Below are 27201 nucleotides of genomic sequence, written 5' to 3'. Positions count from 1 at the left end.
GAGGTCACAAAGGACCCCAGGGTAACTTCTAAGCAACTGAAGGCCTCTCTCACATTGGCTAATGTTCATGAGTCCACCATCAGGAGAACACTGAACAACAATGGTGTGCATGGCAGGGTTGCAAGGATAAAGCCACTGCTCTCCAAAAAGAACATTGCTGCTCATCTGCAGTTTGCTAAAGATCATGTGGCCAAGCCAGAAGGCTATTGGAAAAATGTTTTGTGGATGGATGAGACCAAAATAGAACTTTTTGGTTTAAATGAGAAGCGTTATGTTTGGAGAAAGGAAAACACTGCATTCCAGCATAAGAATCTTATCCCATCTGTGAAACATGGTGGTGGTAGTATCATGGTTTGGGCCTGTTTTGCTGCATCTGGGCCAGGACGGTTTGCCATCATTGATGGAACAATGAATTCTGAATTATACCAGTGAATTCTAAAGGAAAATGTCAGGACATCTGTCCATGAACTGAATCTCAAGAGAAGGTGGGTCATGCAGCAAGACAGCGACCCTAAGCACACAAGTCATTCTACCAAAGAATGGTTAAAGAAGAATAAAGTTAATGTTTTGGAATGGCCAAGTCAAAGTCCTGACCTTAATCCAATGGAAATGTTGTGGAAGGACCTGAAGCGAGCAGTTCATGTGAGGAACCCCACCAACATCCCAGAGTTGAAGCTGTTCTGTACGGAGGAACGGGCTAAAATTCCTCCAAGCCGGTGTGCAGGACTGATCAACAGTTACCGCAAACGTTTAGTTGCAGTTATTGCTGCACAAGGGGGTCACACCAGATACTGAAAGCAAAGGGTCACATACTTTTGCCACTCACAGATATGTATTTTCCTCAATAAATAAATGACCAAGTATAATATTTTTGTCTCATTTGTTTAACTGGGTTCTCTTTATCTACTTTTAGGACTTGTGTGAAAATCTGATGATGTTTTAGGTCATATTTATGCAGAAATATAGAAAATTCTAAAGGGTTCACAAACTTTCAAGCACCACTCTGTGTTTTGTTAACTTAATACCACATACTGATTTTTTTTTTTTTTATAAATAATCATCTGGATGTTGATAATTGTGGAACGGTGTTGATAACTGTGGACTAGTTGTCAGTAATTGTGGAACGGTGTCACATGATCTGATACACTAAGTAATCAGGAATCAACTCATTTTTTTCCCCAGTGGAAGTTTGAGTAATTATTCATGCACAATTTATGTATTGAAAGTCTTTTCTACTTTTGCAACAGCCGAAAGGTTGTTAAGGTGTCGATAATTGTAGCCGCCACTCGAGCATACATCATTTTATTAAATTTGAGTCAGTTTCACATTATTTACGAAGAGAAATCATCATTGTATACGGTATTATGGTTTACATCACTTAGGCCATCAGTGAGCCCCTTACTCTACTTAATATAGTCCCGAGACCCCACTTTGAGAACCGTGGTTCTCAATTATTTCATATCTGTATCATAACACGCATGATTTTCAAAAGTACGCTGAAGTTTGGGCCACTTTGTGATTTTAAGAACATCAAGTACTGTGGTTCTTGAAAGTTTGTGAACCCTTTTGAATGTTCTATATTTCTACATAAAGATCCACACACCTAAAACAACATCAGATTTTCACAAAAGTCGATAAAGAACCCAGTTGAACAAATGAAACAAAAATATTGTACTTGGCCATTTATTTATTTATTTATTTATTTATTGAAGAAAATGATCCAATGTCGGATATCAGTGACTGGGGGAAAAGTGCGTGAAGTTTTGTGTTCAGGATCTGGTGTGACCGGTTTGCACAGCTACAATAGCAACTCAGTGTTTCCAGTAATTGTTGATCTTATTCTTTTAATCAGGTTCTCTTGATCTACTTTTTGGATTTTTGTGAAAATCTGGTGATGTTTTCGGACATACAGAAATATCGAAAATTCTAAAGGGTTCACAAACTTTCAAGCACCACTGTAGATAAAATAGTTTTGATTAATAAAAATCCCACAACATGGAACTGGTGTGTGAGAATTCAGAAAAGCTGATGAACTCTTTAGTGTTCTAGATCAAAACGTTTTTTTAAACTTGTATGTATACATGGCTGTAGCTGTGTCTTGAGATTTATTGTGTATATGATATGTAATACTATAATATTTAACATTTATTCACCGAAGGCGAGGTGAATATCAGTAAATAATAACTGAGATGAAATGGAGGTTATTATTCACTGATATTCACTAAGCCTGATGCGGAGAAGTCTTTTCGTATCAATACGCAGGTGATTGTTAAAGACTTATTAACCTCGCTTGCTTGGTCTTTACAGGAAAATATCAGACTGAGCCATAGGCGAGATCAGAAAGCAACAGAAAGACCTCGGTCTGATATTTTCCCCTAAAGGCCAAGCAAGCAAGGTCGATAAGGAGTTTATTATCTGGCTTTTTACATTTTTTAAAATTTCTAAGATTAAAACAGATGGTTATTATAATAATGAGGCGTGACACTGCTTTCAGTCACACCATATTTGTAATATAGTTGAGTCACGCAGGCAGAATAAACGCCTCACGGTTTCACGGTGGTTAGTGGTTTCTGAATGCTCTTCACTGCTCATTTCTTGAGTAACTCCGTGTCTCTTGTTTGTCTTTTGGCCAGTTTTGATTTCCAATTCATCTTTCTTTTTGTCGTTTTGTTTGTTTTTTTTTTTGCAACATTGAAATCCGGTGCCTTGGAAAGAAAGTCTGTAATCACCTCCGGGAATGCATTACGGGAAAATTCTGCCCACCAAGTAACCAATCAGAGCACACGATTTTACCGGAAGTAGCTCATGCCATATAATAATTTGTAAAAAAATGCATTTAAATTTTTTTCAAAACTTAAAAGCGGTATGTAAATGTAATCACTTTGCGGCACAGACTTGTCACTTATCTCTGCCGAGTCACATAAAATACTTTGCTTTGAAATCGCTAAAATGAATCACAACTCCACCTTCCCTTTAAATAGTTTTAGACCAAACGTCAGAGCATCTTTAGTGCTTTTAGGAACAGCATTTTCTTTCATCTGTAATTCTTCCTCACTTACGGTGACAAAGCAATTGGAGCCATTTTCCTGAGTCGCTTGAGGTGATTATCGAGAAATAGACTGAGTTTCTTAACCACTCGGGGTGTGATTTTCCCCCCCCCAATAATCACCTGCATATTTATTCTAAAATGTAATCGTTAATGCTGTAATAATACTTAAAAAGATTTCTTTAACTCGAAGAGCATTCAGACTTCGTCGAATGCATATGTCAGCCAAGCCATGGATCCAGATTTGCATCAAAATCTAATCACTTGTTCTTCGGCCCATGGCGCACCTTTCCTCCAAATTTCATCCAAATCCGTTCACTACTTTTTGAGTTACATTGGGAACAAACAAACGGAGGTGAAAACATAATCTCATCTAACAAACTTGGCGGAGCTAACAACAGTAAACATTTTTATATTTTGGCCAGGCGGCACGGTGGTGTAGTGGTTAGCGCTGTCGCCTCACAGCAAGAAGGTCCTGGGTTCGAGCCCCGGGGCCGGCGAGGGCCTTTCTGTGCGGAGTTTGCATGTTCTCCCCGTGTCCGCGTGGGTTTCCTCCGGGTGCTCCGGTTTCCCCCACAGTCCAAAGACATGCAGGTTAGGTTAACTGGTGACTCTAAATTGAGCGTAGGTGTGAATGTGAGTGTGAATGGTTGTCTGTGTCTATGTGTCAGCCCTGTGATGACCTGGTGACTTGTCCAGGGTGTACCCCGCCTTTCGCCCATAGTCAGCTGGGATAGGCTCCAGCTTGCCTGCGACCCTGTAGAAGGATAAAGCGGCTACAGATAATGAGATGAGATGAGATATTTTGGCCAGTTAACTTCACTTGAGTTTTTTTTTTTTTCTCTTTTCATTCCGCATGTTAGATTTGGCACATTAGATTTCGCTTGAGTTTTGAAAGTAGAAAGGAGGTTGAGTTGGATTTGGAGAGATGGAGGGATGCATTGGAACGAAGAGGAATGAAGGTGAGCAGGAGCAAAACAGAATACATGTGCATCAATGAGAATGGGGATGAGAGTGTAGTGAAGATGCAAGGAGTAGACGTAAAGAAAGTTGGTGAATTCAAGTCCCTGGGGTCAACTGTGCAGGAAAATGGGGGCTGCGATAGTGAGGTGAGAAAGAGAGTGCAGGCAGGGTGGAGCAGGTGGAGAAGGATTTCGGGAGTCATTTGTGATCGGAAAGTCCCAGCAAAAGTGAAAGGTAAGATGTATAAGACAGTAGTGAGACCAGCTGTGATGTATGGATTGGAGACCGTACCCTTAACGAAGAGACAGGAGGCAAAGTTGGAGGTGGCGGAGTTGAGGATGTTAAGGTTTGCGATGGGAGGTTGGACAGGATAAGGAACGAGCACATCAGAGGGACAGCACATGTGGAGAGCTTGGGAATGAAGCTAAGAGAGATGAGACTGAGATGGTATGGGCGCATCCTGAGAAGAGATGCAGAGCATGTGGGAAGGAGAATGTTGAGGATGGAGCTGCCAGGCACATGAAAAAGAGGAAGGCCAAAGAGGAGATACATGGATGTGGTGAGAGAGGACATGAAAGTGGCAGGTGTGGTAGAGAAGGATGCAGAAGACAGGGAGCAATGGAGATGAAAGCTCCGCTGTGGCAACCCCTAATCGGGAGCAGCCAAAAGAAGAAGAAGAAGAACTTCGCTTGAGTTTTATTGTAAGCCTGTTAAAATATCCCTTTGTCCTTATTCTGCTTTCCAAAGTTACGAACACTATGTGGTTGTGTGCATGGGCGCCGCCAGGGGGGGAAAGGTTAGAGCAATTCTAGGGGCCCAGCACTGCCATGGGGCCCTTTAAGGGGCTGATAATATGCTTTTAATGATTTTAATAAGACTTTTGAAATAACAACAATGCAATATTCCATCTGGTAAAATGAGCTAATTGAACAAGGTTGTCTATTTCTTGAGTTCTTCAACATATTGTCATTTAACCCTCCCCCTTTTGCGAAATGGTACGGTCCAGTTCTGGTAGAAGCGCGATGCGTTAAATCTGAGTGCTGATCAGTGCAACGCTACTTGCTGCTGTGTCGCGGTGCAGCAGCCAGCCAGCCAGCAGTGGAGTGCGTACAGTCTATGATCGCTAAATATGAAGAGTGGCTGTCAAAAACGTAAAGAAAGGCAGCTGAAAGCTGAGAGGGACCGGAGAGGCAGGCAACTGGTCACTCAGTTTTTCCCAAAGAAAGGTAGCTATCGCTCACATGTGTGTTCAAAATATTAGCGAATGGTAAATGAACAGTATGAACGTGGTTGGATTAGCCTATCAAGAGAACACTTTTACAGTTTGTACAGTGACATTTTTTCCATTTTAATAACTGAACTGACTTGTGTGATAAACAAGATGAAATATTATGTTATGCTGGTGCTAATAACTAGTGCTAATGACCAGTTTCATAACTAATGGGGTGCCCTAAATATGCACAGATTCAGCCTCAGGGGGACCTCCGCCCTACCAAACCACTGAACCCCCCTTTGGAGAAGGAGGTAAGCAGCAATACAACCCATAAATGCTTTAGGATTGAAGTTTTTAATGAGCGAGCGCCATATACAGTTTGCTAGATTAAAGTGTTGCTAATAACGGACACCAGTCAAGTGTTCGACATGGTTACGTGTCTGGAATGTTCACACGTTCTAAACCATTGGTTTCAAATTGAGGAGCTGGAGAAAACTTTTTCTGTGATTTATTAGCAGTCACACCACACATTTCATTACCAATTATCCTAGCACAAGAAGGCATGTGGCAAAATCTTGAATTTTCATTTGTGATTGTAAATGCACCAGAATTAGTCACTGACCAGTTTTCATAGTAGTTTTTTGTAGTTTCATAGTTTTTTGTAGTCCCTGGTATGTTAATACATAAAATGTAATAACAAAGTCACAAACTCAAGGTCCATGGGCTATCAAAAGTCAAATAATGACAATAGTGCAATTGTGACGAGGGTGGGCAAAGTTGGGGGGCCCAAAATTCTAATCTTTCATGGGGCCCAAAATTTCTGGCGGCGCCCCTGGTTGTGTGTTTGTTTTGGTTTCTTTTCTAGACCCATCGTTACTTTATTCACTGATTGCGTTCACCTGTTCTGTTAGTCCTTGATTAGTTTGCCTTTTTATGTCATCTGTGTGTCATTGCCGCAAAGTCTCACCCTGCGTTTTTATCGCAAGTGCTGTTTTCCAGGAGGTTCGAGATTCTTGCTTGTGTTCTGGCACTTATGATTTTTTGATTTCCCCAAATAAAGTATGTCCACACTTGTATCCTTTTACCGCATTAGAGATAGAAGACGGACGGTTGTTTTGAGGTCGTACTAAATCACAGTCTTCACGTTATTCTTCATTTTTGAACCACTAAATGAGTGACTGCAAGAAAGACTTGTCCATTACTTTATATATACGATCTTAACCGGTGGCTCAGATGTATTGTTATGAATGATTAATGTTAGTTTGAGGGGCGGGGTTAGTGCTCCCGGCTTTAATTACAACTTTACTGAGATGAAATCGATCTCTCCGTATCGCTGTGAGAGACGGAGATTAGTGTGTCGTTCTGCGGGATGCAGCCTGTCAGAGCTGGAAAATGACCATTAGTGATGGTGTCAGTCGAGGTGAAAAAGACGAACCGAGAGAGAGTGAGAGATTTCATGTGGCAGAGGTTCCCTTAGTCTCCATGGAAACGGCAGAGCTGAAATAACGAGCGCTGCCCCCAGTTAAAATCACTTTATGGAAGTAATTTGCGCAGCCAAAGTGATGTGTTCTTATATAAATATTTAAATGGAATCTGACGAGAGCTGGCACACACATGGTGAGAGAAAAAGTTTGATCACAAGTTAGTGTTAAAAATGCAGTTTTCAGTGAAACGCAGTCTGTAAGGAAGCAGAACAAAACAGGTTTAATCACAGTGCTGATGTTTTCCTGGGGTTGACGGTGTTGTTTACTGTAAAAGGAAAACAAAAATAAATCAGGATTGCTTGTTAGCCATAAAATTGAATTGTAGCACAGCGTGGAAGGTTCAACGCTGGTGAAAATGAGCGCGCCACTGCAGGGCCCTTGAGGACGAGCGTTAACCCTCAACAGCTCGGCTCCGTTCTTGGATTGGATCCTGACTCGTTTGCTGACTATTGCTCCCATTAGGCATCGTCACAGCAGATCATCGTGATCCGTATAGGTTTTGACACCGGATTCCCTTCCTGACGTGACCTTCCCCAATCTATCCGGGCTTGGGACCGGCACCAAGTCTGCACTGGCTTGTACAACCCCAGTGGCTGGATGATTTTATCTCAGATGTATGTCTTTGGACTGTGGGGGAAACCTGCACAGACACAGGGAGAACACGCAAACAAACTCCACACAGAAAGGCCCCTGTTGGCCATGGGGTTCGAACCTGGAACCTTCTTGCTGTGAGGCAACAGTGCTGACTCATCATGTCGGGTTATCATATTACAAGCAGGGTTCGTACAGACATGGAAAACCTGGAAAAGTTATGGAATGTGATTTATGTCGTTTTCCAGGACTGGAATACTCCTGGACACACGAGCACCCTGGAAAAGTTATGGAATTTATCCACCTTCCTTTGTGAACAGACAATGTGATTTCAAATTGGTTATTGTATATTGTAAACAACTTATAATAAGAAAATCGTGCGTGTTGATTTGATTAACCGGCCAGTGCGGAGATCATTACTGAGCCGCTTTTTCCCCCTCTCCGGCCACTGTTCATATCACGTGTGACGTGCGTTGCCTAGATGCAATGTAAACTTCCCTCAGTCTTTAGATCAGATCGCGTGGCTTGTACTATGCTAAGAGACAAAGTATACAATGCCAGGGAAATGTGCATTTAATAATGTCTGGCTTCATGGCGAAAAATACAAATCGTGGTTGGAGAGGGTAGAGGACCCTGGAAGAGCCAAATGTGTCTTGTGCAGTAAAATATTCGACATAGCTAACATGGGAGAAGCAGCTCTTACTAGCCATGCCAAAGGCGCTAAGCACCAAGCTGTAGTCGCTGCCCGCCAAGCAAACTCAATCGCCAGTTTTCTTCAACCTCACACGACGACACCCACATCCACGCCGACATCTACCTGCATTACTGCCACTTCGTCTTTGAGACCAGGAACGCTTTCAAGTGCCGTGACTAGAAATGACTCGCTTACTGCGGAGATATTCTGGGCGCTAAAGGTAATCAAAGCTCACTACTCCTTCAAGTCGTGTGAGGATACAGCCCAGTTGTTCCAGGCCATGTTTCCCGATAGTCAGATAGCCACAAGATTTGCGTGCGGTGAACGCAAGTGTGCATATCTCTGCACATTTGGACTATCTTCATAACGAGGTAAAGAAGAGAATGAGAATGCGAGATTGTGAAAGCAGCCATAACATTTTATATCCTGTTTGTTCCGAACATGCATATTTGATGTTTGAACATGTTGATCGAATAACAACGCAAACAATGGACTCCAGTCTTCAGCTCAGACAGAATAAGTGAGAAGGAATGAGGTGAACGCAGCACCAAATAAGAGAAGCAGAAAGAATGTAACTCAAGAAAACCCCTATTAATCCATTAAATGTCTCGGTTCACATTCGTGAAGCCCTACTGCAACACACCTTTCCTATTAGCTTCACTGGAGTTACTGAATAAATAAACTTAAATGGTTATAATGTGGAAAATTCCTTTTAATTTTGTTCTAATGGTGTGCACATTTTGGTTGCATCGTCGCTTCTATTAAACACTTTGTACTAACTATGGTTTACATAATATTTGGCATATATATACAGTTGTGGTCAGAAGTTTACATACAGTGACATGAATGTCACGGCAATATTTGGGCTTTCAGTAATTTCTTTGAACTGTTCTTTTTCTGTGGCAGAATGATTGTACAGCATACAGCTTTCATTTAAAAAAAAACAACACTCGAATTTGGTGCACAAGTTTTAATTTTCTTTGGGTTTTCTGAAATCAACACAGGGTCAAAAGTATACATACAGCACACCTAATATTGACATTTTAGAGGTTATGCGTAGTCATGGAAACTTGTGGCCAACTCATGGAAAAGTCATGGAAATTTGTTGGTTAAAATATGTACGAACCCTGTACAGGTCGGGATGCAATGAGTGCTTACATTATTAATGAAATATTTTATATCACAGCAGTGTTGAGTTCTTGATTCTGATTGGTCAGAAGGTGTTGAAGTTTCCATGACAGTATGTAGTTCTAGCTGTAAGAAGAGTCACATGTTTATAATAATGTTCTCATTGTAACATTATCATTTCCTAGTAACAACATAAGGCTAATAATAAAGGGAGTACAATTTTGCCGCTTTTCCACTACCAATGCGGCTGAGTCGGGCTGAGCCGTGCGGTGCTGAGTTGGGCTGAGTCGAGCTGAGTGGAGCTGTTGGCGTTGCATTTCGACTACAACCGCGCTGAACTGTGCTGGCTGGAAGTGGGTGGACACATTGGGTGGAGTTAGCGAAAGTGGGTGGACGTCACGTGATGTCGTTAAGCAGCGCAAACAGTGACATCAGTGATCTTTTAAGCAGTAGTCTCACGACCCGAATAGTAAACAATAAACATGGAGGACATGGAGTCGTTAGTGTTGCTGGTCTTGGTGCTGTGGCTTGTTGTCACCGACAACGCCAACAGATACTGGCAGGAGCGTATAGATGAGGCGAGGCGCATAAGGCTTCATAATTCTCGTAATTCGTAATTATTCTCCTTCCAGGTTTACGGTGTTTACAGATCCCAGCGTGCTCGCGGGGCGTGTGTGGGCATGTGAGGACACTCCTCCTCACCAATCAGTGCACAGGGGAGTGTCTGCTCACGCCCCCAGCCTCACTCGGCACGGTTTGGCTCGCTTCAGCCCCACTCCAAAACCATGTGAGTTTTAGGGGCTAAGCAGGGCTGAAGCGAGCTGAGTCGTGCTGTTTTTTGGTAGTCGAAACGCGAGCTGTGTCGGGCTGAAGTGAGCTGAAGCGAGCTGAAGTGAGCTGAAAAAGGGTAGTGGAAAAGGGCCATTTGTTATTTAATAAAGTAAAACATATCTTTAATATGGTGAAGTTTTCTCTGAACAGATGCTTATTTAATTCACAGTCGGAGTCGCCTTCGTAACGTCAGTGCAGTTTTCCTCCACGGGAACGTCGTCTTCAGGACGGTGGAGTTTGTGTGTTGTGGATTTTTGGGAACGTGACGAGCTGCATTTGTTTTGTCTGATTAACTCCATGAGCGAGAAAAACACAAGTGAGAACAGAAACTAACTAACGAACAGGAAGTAACTCGGTCAGTAAGTTTCGTGGATGTTTCACAACATTAGATGGAACTATTTAACAATTATTCACCGAGCCTGAGGCGGAGAACTGTTTAAGTATAAATGCACAGGTGAAGATTTTTAAAAAAAATCATATTTAAAAAAAAAAAAATTAAAACTTCAAAAGCTGTATGTAAGTGTAATAACTTTACGGCGCAGACTTGTGTCACTGATCTACCGTACGCCAAGTCACATAAAATCCTTTGTTTTGAAATCGATAAAATAAATCACAACTCCACCTTCCCTTTAAATAGTTTTAGACTGAACTTTGCAGCATCTTAAGTGCTTTTAGGAACAACATTTTCTTTCATCATTTGTAATAATACCTCACGTACAGTGATGAAGTGACTGGAGCCATTTTGCCGAGTCGCTCGAGGTGATTATCGAGAAATAGAGAATCTCTCGACCAATCAGCAAGCACAATTTTCTGTAATCACCTGTGTATTTATACTATGAATGGATAAAAGTATGGTGTCATTCTTAAAGGTCCCATGGCATGAAATTGTCACTTTCTGAGGTTTTTTAACGTTAAAATGAGTTCCTCTGACCTTAAGTCACCCCAGTGGCTAGAAATTTCATAATGTGTAAACCAAACTATGCCCAACATTTGAGAATGGCGCGTCAAAACGGCGCATTGATAAACTCTTCCCTTTACTACGTCAGCAAGGGAGATGATCCCCACGCCCCCCCTCTGGATTCCCACCCACTGTATGGATTGCCCCGCCCAGCTCAAAAGTTGCCACCAAACATGGAAATTGCGCTGTACATGGATGTGACAACACAGAAAGGAGTCTGTTTTTACTGCCGACGGGAGAGCCCCTGAAGACGCAGTGGCTTAATTTTATTTACTCCAATAATACGCCGTCGAGTCTACCTAAGACGGTGTATGTTTGTCGGAAGCATTTTCCTGAGGAATGTTTCCACAACTTGGGACAGTACAGGGCAGGTTTTGCACATCAACTGTCACTGAAGCCTGGGTCCGTACCAAGCATCCCTGCCGCATCAGCCACAAACACTGAACAAGTAAGTGTATAACTGGTCGTTTTGCCGTGTTTTAAAATCGGTGCGTTAGCCTAGCAATGGCTACATTAGCTGTGCAGCTAACCGCTTCCTGCAGTTAGCCAGGTACTCTGCGCTACAAAACTAAAGAGCATGCAGCATGCTCTGTTAAACTGAGTTTAGTCTGGAAATTGACTAACTTATGAGCTTATGTTTGACTATTGCTCCGCAATGCATGTCTTCTGTTAGATAAGCGATATGCTGTTGTAGTTGCTGCTTCTATCCTCTTTGGTTATGGAGTGCGTGTTGAAGCCTAGGGTATTATACGTTCATAAACTACCACTCCGAACACTCTCACTCTCTGTTCTCTGTGTCACGTTGAGTTTACGAAAGGAGAACGGGGTTTTGTCTTAGCAGCGTGGCTACAGGCGCTGATAGCAGCGAGTATGTGTGTGCGCAGCTTGGTCAAGCCCCTCCCCCTCTCCCCATGGCCCGCCCCCACCCTCTACCCTTCCCCGCCTCCTGCTTCTCATTAGCAAAACGACGCACTGGGAAAAGCGCTGAAATGGGGCTTTCTCCCAGGAGGCTATATCTACGTGCCGAGGGTTCATTTCGAGAAAGGCTGCGGATATAACATCCGGAAACCTCCACGAGCCCGTTTAAAGCATCAACAAACCACCATGCCATGGGACCTTTAAATAAATAAAAAAAACATTAGCATTGGTAAATTGCTGTGGAAGAAGAATAAAACCCTATTTCCTAATAACAGGATGCACCGTCATGTTTTATTTCCTGTTCCAGTAATTCATTTACATTACACATGGATACTTTGAGTTATTTGATTAAAAAAAAATCAGAACAGTGAAATTTTAAGAGTTCAGCAAATCATATGTCTCATTTCTTTCTTTCTAAACTGTACCCAATCAGCAGCCGACGTGTCGACCCTTCATCTAAACAAGCCAAAATTAACGAGGCTAAATTGAACTGTTTTTGTTAAACTGACATTTCTGCACTCATGTTTCACCGAGTTTGCTATTGTACCATCATAAAAATACGTAGACCATGGAAACCTTTCTTCACCATCAGGCTTGCAGTACTCGAGTCCGACTCGTGCCCTTATTTAAGGACTTGTGACTCGACTTGGACTTGAGCGCTGATGACTCGGACTCGTGCATTAACTGCATTCGGATTCGTAAATTGGAGACGAGGACTGGGATTTTTTTTCTTTATTTTTTTGTAACATACCATAATAATTTGGCATAAGATATTTATATTTACATTAATTTTTGTACTAATTTTGTGTAAGAGTGTCAGACCTGCACGCCTTGGCATGTGCATCAGATAGACTCTCGGGCACGCTCCGGACAGCACGCATGCCAAGCGGACTCTCGCGCGCTCTGTAAATGACTCACACCTGCACAGGATTAAGGTGCAATCAGCGCGCCGATATAAAAACTGTGAAAACACACTTGCTTTGCGAAGTATTGAGTTGCATTGCTGACACATTACCGAGCCGTATTTCCTTGTTTGGGTTCCTGATCCCTGATTTCCTGTTTCTCGTCTTTGATTCTGCCGAGTCTACGATAGCCTGTTTGTGTCTCGCTCGACCTATCGCCTGTTTCACCGTTTTACGATTTTGCCCGCCGTTCTGGATTGTTTACCGTCTTCACTTGTATTAATAAACACATCATCTGCACTTCCATCCGTCTCCCAACCGTCTCTGACAGAATACTTCACACTCCCTGATAAAGAGAAGCACATTCACCTGTTCATACGCCATGTTCAGGAACAAACTCATGTTAATGGTGCGCATGGAGTCTTGTTCTCGGCTCAGAAAAAATTGTTTTTTAATGACTTGGACTTGAACACTGGGGACTCAAGACTGGACTCGAGGTTCAGTGGCTCAACGACAACACTGCTCACCATCCACTCGATTAGCAACACCTGCACTCCCTGCTTGTTCACGCAATTATCCAATCAGCCAATCATGTCGCAGCAGAACAATGTATAAAATCCATTTCAGTGAATCGTGTGTCCAGTGTCCCGGATTCCTGTTATGGGCTGACAGGAGTGGAACCTGATGTGGTCCTGCCCCGAGTTCGAGATGCTTTTCTGCTCAGCATGGATGTAAAGAGTGGTTATTTGAGTTACCATAAACTTCCTGAAGCAGTCTGGAATGACTTTTTTTTTTATGTTCGGACAGTGAGGAACTGGGAGACAGGCACAATAATTCAAGGTGTGTGTTCTTTCTTAATCTTGCACTTCCACGCACGTACGTACACTGACGCAAACATGTTAAGGGACACAGCTAGCTCTCTCTCCCCCTCTTTCTCTGGTTTCTGGCTATCTGAAGGACACACTCAGGCACATTAATAAACAGCCAGTAATTAGACACAGGTGTGACCCAATCCATGCTACCTGTTGGTTCACCCTGGCTCCTCGCCGTTCACAGCCAACACTCGACCACGCCCTCGCTGCCACTCAGCCTTATCCATTGTCTCCTGAAACAGAAGGTTTCTTTTGATTTGAAACATTTGTCATGCTGTTTATGAAAGGACACAACACTGCATCATGCTCAAGTGATAAACCTCACAGTTTGAATATTTATGCGATATTCATTCAGTCAAAGTTCAGACTGTGAAAAGTCTGGGATGCTTTTTTCTCTCGTGTGGCCACGAAAGACCTCAGACCTGAGAGAAAAAGCACACCACTAGGAAGAACATTCCCTGATTTCACTACTTTATTGCTGCACTGTCGCCTCACAGCAAGAAGGTTCTGGGTTCGAACCTCATGGCTGACGGGGGTCTGTCTGAGCGGAGTTTGCATGTTCTCCCTGTGTCTGCGTGGGTTTCCTCCCACTTCAGACATGCAGATTAGGTAAAAAATTGTTCAACTTGTTGTACGTTGCTCTGGATAAGAGCGTCCAATAAATGCCTGGAATGTAATTTCAGTTGGGTTTATTTTTTTCTTTTCCCCAGAAAGAAGAGAGGACTTGATCTTTTGTTCTCAGTTTTGTCTGATAGAGCAGCTTGTACTCCAGTTAAATTAGTCCATCTGTTTTTTGTGTATCAACACACATGATATCTGAAGTGTTTATTGGTGTGTTTGTGATAATCAGATGGAGTGGAAACAGCCCTGCGCGCCTTGTGATGTGATGCGATATAGTGCAAAGGAACTACAGGAGCAGTGCCGCAGAATGACTTGAGTGGTGTTGGTGAAGTCAACGATGTGTCGAGGATAAACATTCATGTTGAGTGAGTGAGGTTTTAGCAATACGTTAAATTGTCAGGTTTATTTTTATAGCACTTTTAACAATAGACATTGTCACAAAGCAGCTTTACAGAAATGTAAATACTTTAAACATGAGCTAATTTTATCCCTAACTTACAGTGCTCGGCGTAAATGAGTGCACCCCCTTTGAAAAGTAACATTTTAAACAATATCTCAATGAACACAAACAATTTCCAAAATGTTGACAAGACAAAGTTTAATATAACATCTGTTTAACTTATAACGGGAAAGTAAGGTTAATAATAATATAACTTGGATTACACATTTTTCAGTTTCACGCTCCATCCAGCATCCAGTCACTAAAAGAGGTCGTTGTTGAAGAATGGAAAAAGATTGATGTTGCAAAATGTCGCCAACTTGTTCATTCCATGCCTAGAAGACTTGGTGCCGTCATTAAAAATCATGGAGGCCATACAAAGTACTAGATGTAGTAGTTTTTGTTGTGGGGTGTACTCATTTTTGCACCACACTAATTTGAGTAAAACTGAAAAATGTGTAATCTAAGTTATATTATTAACCTTACTCTCCCGTTATAAGTTAAACAGATGTTATATTAAACTTTGTCTCGTCAACATTTTGGAAATTGTTTGTGTTCATTGAGATATTGTTTAAAATGTTACTTTTCAAAGGGGGTGCACTCATTTACGCTCAGCACTGTATCCCCAATGATCAAGCCTGTGGTGATGGTGGTGAGGGAAAACTCCCTCACATGGCCCAAGGAAGAAACCTTGAGAGACTCAAAAGGAAACCCATCCTCATCTGGGTGATAACAGATAGCATGATTATAAATAACTCACTTCTATAATCCTGTAGTCACAGAGTATAACTGTGTAATCAGGAAATTCATTATAGTTTTAACATGAAGTCTACTTTATTGATGTTATAAACTCTTCATTGATGGAGACTTGAGTGCAAAACTGTTCATGACAACTGCAGTCCTCAGCCATAAAAGCATTACTGTAAGAGTCCAGAGCGTCCTCCAAGTGTGACTTTCAACTGTCCATATGGGGCCGTCCTCTACAGGAGCGATGTGTTGAGACTCCAACCAGACGTAGGGCATCAGGATGGATCAGGCAGGTCTGAGGAGCAGAAGAGGTTCAGCATCTCAATCTCAGGATCAACATGTAACTGAGAAGGACAGACGGGGGAGAAAACACAGGTTGTTCGGTATGCCCAATGTCACCTAATGAGTAAGAACAGTATACATTTTGCGCTGAGTACAAGCAGGGACTCTGGCAAAACTAACTATGACAGCATAACTAAAAGGAGAGAGCCAGAAGGTAACACAGACATGAGGGAGCCCCGAGACATAAAGCAGCAGCCACTACACCGTCAACAAACTCGAGTGAGCGAGCGAGTGGGGACTGACAGCATCCATACATCCCAGTTTACCAAAAGGATCACCTGGAGGATCCTCCAGATCTCCTCCTTTACCTAATAAAACTACTAACAAAAGGCTTGACTAAACAGATACGTTTTCAGCCGAGACGTAAACACTGAGACTGTGTCTGAGTCCCAAACATGACTAGATCAAGGACAAAATCAGAACAAGGGCAATAAGGAATATACATATTACAAGGCAATGCAAAGTGAGGAAACATTGAGACAGGACAAAATTTAAGACACGATTAGGCACTATTATCCCGTAGAGACTTTCAGGGACGTGAGTTTGTTTTTCAGAGGAATAACAATCTTGATGAATTTTCATAATCAGCATAGATCACAAGATGTTATTCTGCTTCATGTGTTCTAGTCCACTGCTGTTTTCTTCTCATGTCTATCACCAGTCACTTGTTTCTTTAAAACAATCTGATTAATTAATTTTCCTTTTAATTACTTAGATGCAAGTTTCATAAGTTATTTTTTCATCAGTCTTGTTGATTTATTCACAGTTTCTTCCAAACGCTCAGCAAAACTCATTGTACGGTACACTACACAAGAAGAAATAAAGTTAATTAGGGCGATTAAGAATTATAAAATGGTAAAAGCAGGAAGAAACATGATGCAGAATCGACGAGGAAGAGAACAATATCAATACACTTGCTCTGTTTACTGTACATCCAGCCTAATATTCTGTTAATAATCAGACTCGGTCAGAATAAACAACATTCACACAGTATAGACACCTTTAGTAAAGCAAATGAGGTCAATGTGAAATGAAATTTATCACATTGACTGAGATGGCTAATCCCGTTAATAATCCATTAAATAGAACAGGATAAAGCGGCGGGCGGCACGGTGGTGTAGTGGTTAGCGCTGTCGCCTCACAGCAAGAAGGTCCGGGTTCGAGCCCCGTGGCCGGCGAGGGCCTTTCTGTGTGGAGTTTGCATGTTCTCCCCGTGTCCGCGTGGGTTTCCTCCGGGTGCTCCGGTTTCCCCCACAGTCCAAAGACATGCAGGTTAGGTTAACTGGTGACTCTAAATTGAGCGTAGGTGTGAATGTGAGTGTGAATGGTTGTCTGTGTCTATGTGTCAGCCCTGTGATGACCTGGCGACTTGTCCAGGGTGTACCCCGCCTTTCGCCCATAGTCAGCTGGGATAGGCTCCAGCTTGCCTGCGACCCTGTAGAACAGGATAAAGCAGCTAGAGATGATGGATGGATGAGATGAGTCAGCGTGTGCATGAAACGTGTGAGAGCTCTCGTTTTACAGACTGCTGGACGATAAAGAGAAGTAAATGGAGCAAGGACAAATGTTCATTAAAGATTATTAAGAAAAGGCCTATTTGTTATTAAATTTGTAATAAAAGGAGTATAATACATTTTATTTATGTAGCACATTTCACACAGAGACTGCAGCTCATTAAAAGATGAGGCAAAAAATATAAAGTGGGCGTAATGATAAAATCTTTAAAAGACAACACTGACAAAATGGAAGGAAAGAAAAAAGTAATTATTACAGAGGAAAAAAAGGTAAAAACAAGATAAAATCGTATAGAAACAATGAGCTGTTTGCTAAATTAAAAAGGAATGTTTTGAGCTGATGTTTAAAGTCATTGACCGAGTCCGTCTCGCCTTCCTGATGTGTTTTGGTAAAGTATTCCACAGTTTGGCTGCACAGTGGACAAAAGCTACTTCTGCCATTTTGGTTTGGGGGATTATTGGGACATTTAGTAAACCAGCTGTGGAGGACATCAGGGTTTGTACTGGGACATAAAATGACAAAGACTCAGTGAGGTAAGAGGGAGCTATACCATTTAGAGCAGGGGTTCTCAACCTTTTCTGCTTTACGCCCCACTTATTCAGACTTGTAACAAGTCGAGACCCATTAAAAAAGATCCCCAATTATTTTGGCTCATCTGTTCTATTAGAATCTAATAATAATCTACTGTAAAGTGTATTAATGGGATGCGACATCACTCCCTGTTACAGATGGAGCCCAGGAATTAAAGTGCAATAAACAAGCTGTGTTTAATTGTAGGTGTTGTATTTAAAACTGTATGGATGTGCCAGAAGACGAACCCATGCATGCAGGACATTCTCAGTCAAAAGGGATTAATGATCCAAAAGTGGAGTCTGGTCCATTAACACAAGAACTTACTGCCATGTTTGTGTTCAGCAAACAAGCAAGTTATTAAAACCAAGAAGTGGATACAGAAACCACTCAATGGGATTAGATCCTTACACACTAACAAAGAAGGATTTTTCCGATGAGTTGGAAAATTATCCATCCATTGAGTTCCCCGACATCTTAAACTACCTGGTGCTGCAGACGTCGTTCGACACGGACACACAGATGAAAACCTGGAAGAGCATGGAGGAGAGCAACTTTTTATATGTGGCTGGGTTAAAAATCTGGGGATCAGGACACTACAAGGTAGATGGCAGCAGACGGATCTAAGTGCAGGAAGAGTGTTTATTAGCAGGCGTGATATTTACAAAAGCAAAAGAGAAAGCAGAGGATTGAAACAACGTTATAAACATGGCGAGAAACAAACATGACCGTGATATGGATAATACTTGGCAAAGCCTCTGTGAAAACAGCATCCATATCTGCGCATGCTGATTGCGCTCAAATCAGTATCAGGTGTTTCCCATAATGATTGGGTCCCAATAGCACGCACGGCCGCTCGAGCTGCACCAGACTCAAGCACGCAAAGGCACGACAGTCAAGTGTTCACCGACTGTGTGACCACAACTTTTAGCGTACGTGTATATTGCCATTTAAAATGCCTCATTTTCATCGATAACCCATCGCAAAGCATCGTGAGCTGTAGTATGACCGTAGCTTAATGAGACGGACGTGATGTCAGATGCAACCCAGCAATTGTACCCTACTACGAGTAAAAATTAGCTACCAATTGAAAAACATTGGGCCGTGGCCCAGTGGTTGAGAAACGCTGATTTATAGCTTTGTAGATGATTAGAAGGACTTTAAAATTAATTCTCAAAGATAAAGGAAGCCAATATTTTAGTTAATAGGCTATTATATTTTACTCTAACCTTTACAAATGTGGGTTTGAGGGTTTATTTTATTTATTATTTTTAATTTAACAAAATGAATAAGTTGATAAAGGATAGGAAAATAATTGTTGCTTTTTTTTGGTAATAAAATATTTATTTATTTATTTATTTATTTATTTTAAAAATGGGTGGCACGGTGGTGTAGTGGTTAGCGCTGTCGCCTCACAGCAAGAAGGTCCTGGGTTCGAGCCCCGGGGCCGGCGAGGGCCTTTCTGTGTGGAGTTTGCATGTTCTCCCCGTGTCCGCGTGGGTTTCCTCCGGGTGCTCCGGTTTCCCCCACAGTCCAAAGACATGCAGGTTAGGTTAACTGGTGACTCTAAATTGAGCGTAGGTGTGAATGTGAGTGTGAATGGTTGTCTGTGTCTATGTGTCAGCCCTGTGATGACCTGGCGACTTGTCCAGGGTGAACCCCGCCTTTCGCCCGTAGTCAGCTGGGATAGGATCCAGCTCGCCTGCGACCCTGTAGAACAGGATAAAGCGGCTAGAGATAATGAATGAATGAATTTATTTTAAAAATATTATGGGAAAATCAAATCATACACTCAGTATTATGTGTGAATCAAATCAAATTGGGTGAATTGTCACATGCCGAATATAAACGGTTCTTGGTAAGTGGACACTGATTGGTCAAACATGAGCCAGTGCAGCACCCCAGCAACCGCCACTGATAAAATCCGTTTAAAATGTTAGCCATGAAAACAACTTTCACTGTTAATGCTAAAAAAATAAAAAATGGACAAATGGACCAACAGAGAAGTCCAGGCTTTACTGATCCGATATGTGACTGAGGAAATACAGGGCGATTTTGACGACATGTCTGAGTGAAATATAAAATTCTTTGCTAGCATTTCCTACTAAAGTCACGCTAGCAAGCCGGTTTACATCAGTTCAGTGTTCATACTAGTGGTGCAAATGCAGACAGAAAAAAGCTCTTGTTGGCATGTCGAGTTCCCCAGTGGGAACTCGACATAGTTTGGTCCTGCGTTTCCTTTCCTTCGTATAGAACATAACGTCTTTTCTTCTCGCTTTCTTTCCGTTACTGTAGTCGGCCTTTCACATTTCATTCGCACACTCGCGTCCTCCATTTTTCTCTCCTGTTTCAAATTTGTATCCCACAATGCCTTGCGTGAACGGGAAAAGCCCACCACGTGATGCATGACGTAATATCTTGAATTGGGTCATGGGGAAGCAGGAAAAAATAGTGGAGAATTAAGGGCCATGTGGCTTTAATGTTATTAATTGTTCTGTTAAAAAAAAAACTCATAAAATTGGAAGTCTGTGATTTGAATTCAGTAGCTTTCGGTCACTAAGCAAGAATAATTGGGTGTCGGGGAAAATTCTTTTTATGACCGACACTTGAAAAATCTGAAAGGCAGTCTACCTTTAATGAGTGACAAAGGAGTGATAAACTGGAGGTCGTACTGTATGTAATTAATGTGTGCACTCTGTTTGGTTCGTACAAATTCCTAATTCGTGTAACCAGTTAATTATTACAGTACTGAATGAATGAGTGACTGACCTGATAATTTTTTTAAATAAATGAGTGTCTTCAGTATGAATTCCATTCAGATCTCTTCAGTCGAACCCCAGTACTTGGTACACACCCTTCATCTTCATTTTTGTGATACATTCTGCTCAGGTCAACACCGGAGTCAGCAAGAAAATCCAGAACACACTGCGGCATACAAACACGGCTCCCGTGGACTAAAGCTCCCAACATCTAGGGACTTTGTCACACAGTCACTTAATTACTAATCTCGTGCACACACACACACACACACACACACACACCTGAACGCCAGTGTTGGGCAGGAACGCTTTACTGCAATTTGAATACTTTCAACTGTAATGAGTAATGTAACGGATTACAATTTCTAAACCAGTAATTATATTAGTTACTAATCAAAGTACAGTGGTGCTTGAAAGTTTGTGAACCCTTTAGAATTTTCTATATTTCTGCATAAATATGACCTAAAACAACATCAGATTTTCACACAAGTCCTAAAAGTAGATAAAGAGAACCCAGTTAAACAAATGAGACAAAAAATATTATACTTGGTCATTTATTTATTGAGGAAAATGATCCAGTATTACATATCTGTGAGTGGCAAAAGTATGTGACCCTTTGCTTTCAGTATCTGGTGTGACCCCCTTGTGCAGCAATAACTGCAACTAAACGTTTGCGGTAACTGTTGATCAGTCCTGCACACCGGCTTGGAGGAATTTTAGCCCGTTCCTCCGTACAGAACAGCTTCAACTCTGGGATGTTGGTGGGTTTCCTCACATGAACTGCTCGCTTCAGGTCCTTCCACAACATTTCCATTGGATTAAGGTCAGGACTTTGACTTGGCCATTCCAAAACATTCACTTTATTCTTCTTTAACCATTCTTTGGTAGAACGACTTGTGTGCTTAGGGTCATTGTCTTGCTGCATGACCCACCTTCTCTTGAGATTCAGTTCATGGACAGATATCCTGACATTTTCCTTTAGAATTTGCTGCTATAATTCAGAATTCATTGATCCATCAATGATGGCAAGCCGTCCTGGACCAGATGCAGCAAAACAGGCCCAAACCATGATACAGGCCCAATCACACACTTTTTCGGGTTATCTGTGAGGCCCGCTCACCTCAGCGACTTTAGAACAACCCTCAGGTGTTCCAAGTGCCGCAGGCAATCATGACTGTAGGTTATTATGTCATCTAGATAGGTGGCCACGTAGGCAGCGTGAGGGTAGAGGACCCTGTCCATAAGCTGCTGGAACGTAGCGGGCGCCCCAAACAACCCAAAAGGGAGCGTGACAAATTGGTGTAAACCAAACGGTGTGGAAAAGGCCATTTTCTCTCGGGATAGAGGAGTCAAGGGGATCTGCCAATATCCCTTTGTTAGATCCAGTGTCGAATAAAAGCGAGCAGCGCCTAACTGATCAAGTAACTCATCAATGCGAGGCCTTGGGTATGCATCAAATTTAGACACCACATTGACCTTTCTATAGTCCACACAGAACCGGACCGACCCATCAGTCTTGGGAACCAGTACCACTGGGCTGCTCCAGTCACTGTGGGACTCCTCAATTATGCCCATTTCGAGCATGGCCTTGAGTTCATCCCGAACCACCTTTTTTTTGTGTTCGGGCAATTAGTAAGGGCAGCTACACACTACCACCCCCAGGGGCGTTTCGATGTGGTGTTCTATGAGGTGGGTACGACCAGGAAGGGGCGAGAACACGTCGGAAAATTCCGTCTGCAACTTGGCTATCTCCGTGAGTTGGGCCAGCGAGAGGTGGTCTCCACAAGGGACCGGAGTGGTCTGAGATGTTATCTTTTTTTTCCTCCGGCCCCAGCTCCGCCTTCTCTGGGACTACTGATGCCAACGCCACAGGGACCCCTTCATTCCAGCATTTTAAAAGGTTGAGGTGGTAGACTTGCAGTGCCCCGCCCCTATCTGTTCGCTTCACCTCATAGTCAATGTCCCCGACTCGCCGTGTGACCTCAAAGGGCCCTTGCCACTTGGCGACTAATTTAGAACTCAGCGTGGGCAATAATACGAGCACTTCATTGCCTGGCATGAACTCTCTAAGGCGCGTGCCCCTGTCATACAGCTGGCTTTGACATTCTTTTGCCTGCCGCAAATTCTCCTGGGTTGGGTGTGTGAGGGTGTGGAGTTTTGCGCACAGGTCAAGAACGTACTGGATTTTATTTTTACTAGGTGACGGTCCCTCATCCCAATTTTCCCGCAGCACATCCAGAATGCCACGCGGCTTACACCCATATAATAATTCAAAGGGAGAAAACCCTGTGGAGGCTTGCGGTACTTCTCGTACTGTGAATAACGGGCTCGAGCCACTTATCCCAATTACACGCATCTTCACTTACGAATTTCCGGATTATGTTTTTGAGTGTCTGGTTAAATCGCTCTACTAAGCCATCTGTTTGTGGGTGATAGACACTGGTGCGGATAGACTTAATCCCCAGTAACCCATACAGCTCACGCAGTGTGCATGACATAAACGAGGTGCCTTGGTCTGTCAGGATTTCTTTCGGAATCCCGACCTAGAAGATAAAGCATAAGAGCGCTTCTGCAATGCTGCGTGCTGAGATATTGCGGAGAGGCACTGCTTCCGGATATCGCGTTGCATAATCCACTAGAACTAAAATAAAGCGATATCCCCGTGCTGACCGATCTAATGGCCCGACGAGATCCATCCCAATTCGCTCAAAAGGGGTCTCAATTAGAGGAAGAGGGCGCAAAGGCGCTTTTGGAGTGGCCGCGGGATTTACTAATTGGCATTCACGGCATGCCACACACCACCGACTGACATCCCCGTGAATCCCTGGCCAATAGAACCGGGCCATTATTCGGGCTAGTGTTTTGTCTTGCCCCAAGTGTCCAACCATGGGATTAAAGTGAGCCGCATTGAATACAAGTTCCCTATGGCTCTTTGGGATTAACAACTGGGTTATTCGTTCCTTAGTTTGAGTGTCTTGTGTCACCCGGTATAATCTATCTTTAATAATGGCAAAATAGGGGAAGGTCAGTGCTGTGCTTGGCTGAAGAGTTTGACCATCGATTACTCTCACTTGGTCAAACGCATGCCGCAGAGTCTCGTCCGACGACTGCTCTAATGGGAAATCCCCAAGGGAATCCCCAAGAGAGGGAGGAGGAGCGGGCTGCTCCTCACTCTGATGCAGTGTTGATGTAGACGGCTCTGTGACAGCTTCTCCAGCCAATGCCACACCAGGATCTTCCCGTGACCTACTAGGGCAGGACCCACTACGTGTGAAGTATTCCATTAGTTTTTTAAATCCCGGCCAATCAGTCCCCAAAGTCAAAGAGTGGGTAAGACGAGGACTAACCACCGCCTTTATTCTATGCATTTGACCCCGGAATAGAATATGGACAGACACTAAAGGGTAATGGTGAACATCCCCGTGCATGCACAACACTTTCACCACTTGTGCTCCCCCCAATGCCTCACCTTGCACCAGGCGTTGGTGAATTGAGGTCTGATTACAACCAGAATCCACCAAAGCATGATATGTATCCCCTTGAATACTCACTGGTATGTGATATGTTCCAGCCCGATCAGGGGCGGTTTCTGGTGCGTCGGGGATCCAGATTACAGCACCCACCTCCCTTGCAGAGCTCTGACTCTGGCGATGCTCCGATTCCCTGCCACGCCAGCACACCGGCCCAGGCTTTCCCTCTGCACTGGTGTTATGGGTGTCACTCACCTGAGGGGGAGACAACACAGACACAGGAGAGGGAGATGGGAGGACACCACGGGTAATGTCACAAATTACTTTTAATACCAAGTAATGTGTAAAAGTAACTAATTTCTCTTCCTAAGTAACTCACCCAACACTGCTGAACACAATCACCATCAGACAGTATAGAAAGGTGTGTTCTTTTTGTACTGGAAAGTCAGGATTTCCAATTTCCCAGTCAGAAATGTCAACTGGAACGCCCCTGAAGTACGCATATCCGGTGAAAATTCCATCCAAATTACTTGAAACTGCTCACATTGAATTCAGAACTGAATGCAGAACAACAGACATTTTACACAGTTAAAATATGTTTATCCGTTCTTGAGATATTACAAATCAAAGATTGAAAAAATGCGTTAATTTTTATTAAACTGCCGTAATATTCTGGATGAGGATCACATGGTCCAAAATGGGCCTCATTAACCAGTGAGATCAAATGTTTTTTTCTTTATAACTTTTCTATTTTTCAAGATATTTACATGGAAATTGGCAGGGACAGAAATGTTTGTCTACTGAACACAAAGTTTGAAAAATTAGGAAAAACAAATTATGCAAATTAGTATTGTATAAATTATGCTAATTAGGTACAAACGTTAAATCAGTAAACTGAATAAAAAAGTAATAAAAGATTATTTCTGATCCCCTCTTTGTGCTCTGTAGGTCTTTGTATTTCTCAGTAGGGCTGACTAGTGTTTATATGAAAGAATATAAATGATTATTTCGATTAATATTCACAGCTTTCAAGGCGAACCTTGAAAAAACTGTCTGATCCACATCCAATAAACAATTCACATTAACTCAACTGAAATCGACACTCGCGTTTCTGACTTCTGTTTTTTTTAAATCTCATTCCGACCACTAAAATCTCAATATTTTTCATCAAAACAACTCCAGTTATATTCTAAAATAGTTATTTATTTACATTAATCAGTTTGACTTGAAAAAATAAGTAGGTAAAGCTCTGAAAACTCACTTCAGAGTCTCCTGTGAATCAGAACGTCAAAACTAGCAGAGGGAAAATGTTGCTGAGTCCTTCATCAGAAACAGTGAGCGTGAGAGAACATCGCTATAAAAGTGATCTGACTGATATTGATGAGTAATCCAGTGGGAAACCGATCAGAAAAGAGAGAGAGAGAGCCTGACTGCTTTCCCGTGACTCAAAAAGAAAAGCACTGGCAGTTTCCCGGCGTCCCGCGAGCAGAGTTTTTACTCTGTTGTACCGACTTCAACCTGCCGTTACTCCCAAAGCACTGAACAGATCTTAATACATCTTAATACAAAGATCTTGATACATTTCTGTGGAAAGCAGAGATTATAAACTTTTTAATGGTGGAAAATATTCAAGAGTTAAGCAATGACAGGTTTGGAAACTTAGATGAGCGTCTGCATGGAGAATTTTCACACCACGGCCAGCGAGCGTCTGATACGCCTACCTGAAGTCTGATTTCTGACTCGGACAGTTGAAGGAACCTCACCAACACCAACTTGGAAATCCTGATGGCTGCTGTGCACATCACCTGCAGTGAAAGCTGCAGTAATATACTGTTTATGAGGATTATTAAATCGGTCATGACTACATTTGAATCCATCTTCACCTGCCTTTCGTGACGACTCTTAAATCCATGAAGGATGTGAACACGGCAAACATTCTGTCTGTCTTTCCCTTGAATCTCGATGACTGCTGCTTCCAGTGCCATTCTTGTTGTTCGTCGAGCAGATGTCGTAGATTTATGAGCAGCCACCTTTGGAGCTCCTCGTTCCCCTCTTTTGCAATCGTTAATTCTCCTGTACTCTCCCTCTGTGACCACATTCTGCTGTTGACTTTGAATGGTTTTCATTAGTTCGATAACGCCGTATAAAACACCTTAATTATTTCCAGCGATGCTGAAGTAATTACGGACAGAGACGGGATTTAAGAAGTGGGGTTTGGGCTTGTTTGTTCTGGAGGCTTTTCATAGTCGTCCCATTTGGCTCTTGTTAGTAAAGCCACATTTGGTGAGATATTGGCAAGCTGTCAGAGAGATCCTTCTGTGGAATGAAAGGAGTGCTTTGGGTCGAGGCACGTCGGCGCTACGTGTCTTATCTCCTGTTTAGTCTCGGATTTTGGGTTTTTGTGTGCGTGTTAGTTGCTGGCAACTTTTTTTTCCCCCTAAAGCTTTGATTGCAAGCATGTTGGTTTCTTCTATTTGTCTCTCATCACTGTATCATGGTATAACATTCAGGGTGTCTTTTTTTTTCAAATCTGATTTTCGCCTCGACACAGGCATTTCGGCAAAGAACCAGCAGGTGCACAGGAAACAGGTGACGGATCTCTCTGATGTGGTTTCGCCTCCCTGCAACCCTTCATCCCTCCATCATCAGGACAGACGGCTTTTCGGATGAGTCTCGTCACTTGCACCTGCTCTTCGATCCTGCTTGACAGGTGTGGAAAATCTCCCACCGAGCCATGACTCGTAAACAAGAGCACTGGGGCCGAGGATTCCTCCTTCCTGCTTCTTCCTCTTCTTCTTTTGCTTGCTCTCCCTCCCACTTTTCATGCAGGTGGATTGAGTCACAAGGCTTGTGAGTCACTCGTGAACACACACAGGCAACGAGAGAGGGCACATCAGCGGCATCGTCGAGATCCACCACCCACTCTGTGCCGAGGTGGATGGAGAGGAGAGGAGAGAGAGAGAGGGAGAGAGAAAAATACTTCTAAACCACTATTACATGTAATGGATCTGCTTCTTTGTGCCTCTCCATAGTTCTTTTCTTTGCACTACCAGAATAAAACATTGCTCCCACGTTTTCCCAGCCTGGAAAACACACTTTCACATGTATTCTGAGATCCGTTACTGCACACGAGTCCTT

The 27201-nt window shown here is 42.7% G+C and overlaps 1 protein-coding gene across 10 annotated transcripts in view; it reads left to right on the top strand.

Annotated features, from left to right (window-relative positions):
* Positions 1–27201, top strand: part of znf385b (zinc finger protein 385B) — a 520848-nt gene that overhangs the window by 260444 nt on the left and 233203 nt on the right. The window contains exon 2 of one of the 10 annotated variants that reach the window (XM_060928959.1): positions 14451–14586. The exons of the other annotated variants lie outside the window; for them this stretch is intronic. Within the exon in view, the coding sequence (XP_060784942.1) occupies positions 14580–14586 (7 nt within the window). The 5' untranslated portion in view covers positions 14451–14579. The remainder of the gene's footprint in view (positions 1–14450; positions 14587–27201) is intronic. 10 annotated transcript variants of the gene reach the window in all.

Source organism: Neoarius graeffei, chromosome 9 (genome assembly GCF_027579695.1).
Source record: "Neoarius graeffei isolate fNeoGra1 chromosome 9, fNeoGra1.pri, whole genome shotgun sequence".
Classification (NCBI taxonomy): Eukaryota; Metazoa; Chordata; class Actinopteri; order Siluriformes; family Ariidae; genus Neoarius; species Neoarius graeffei.
Note: the sequence above shows the minus strand (reverse complement) of the source record. Positions and strands in the feature narration are given on the sequence as shown.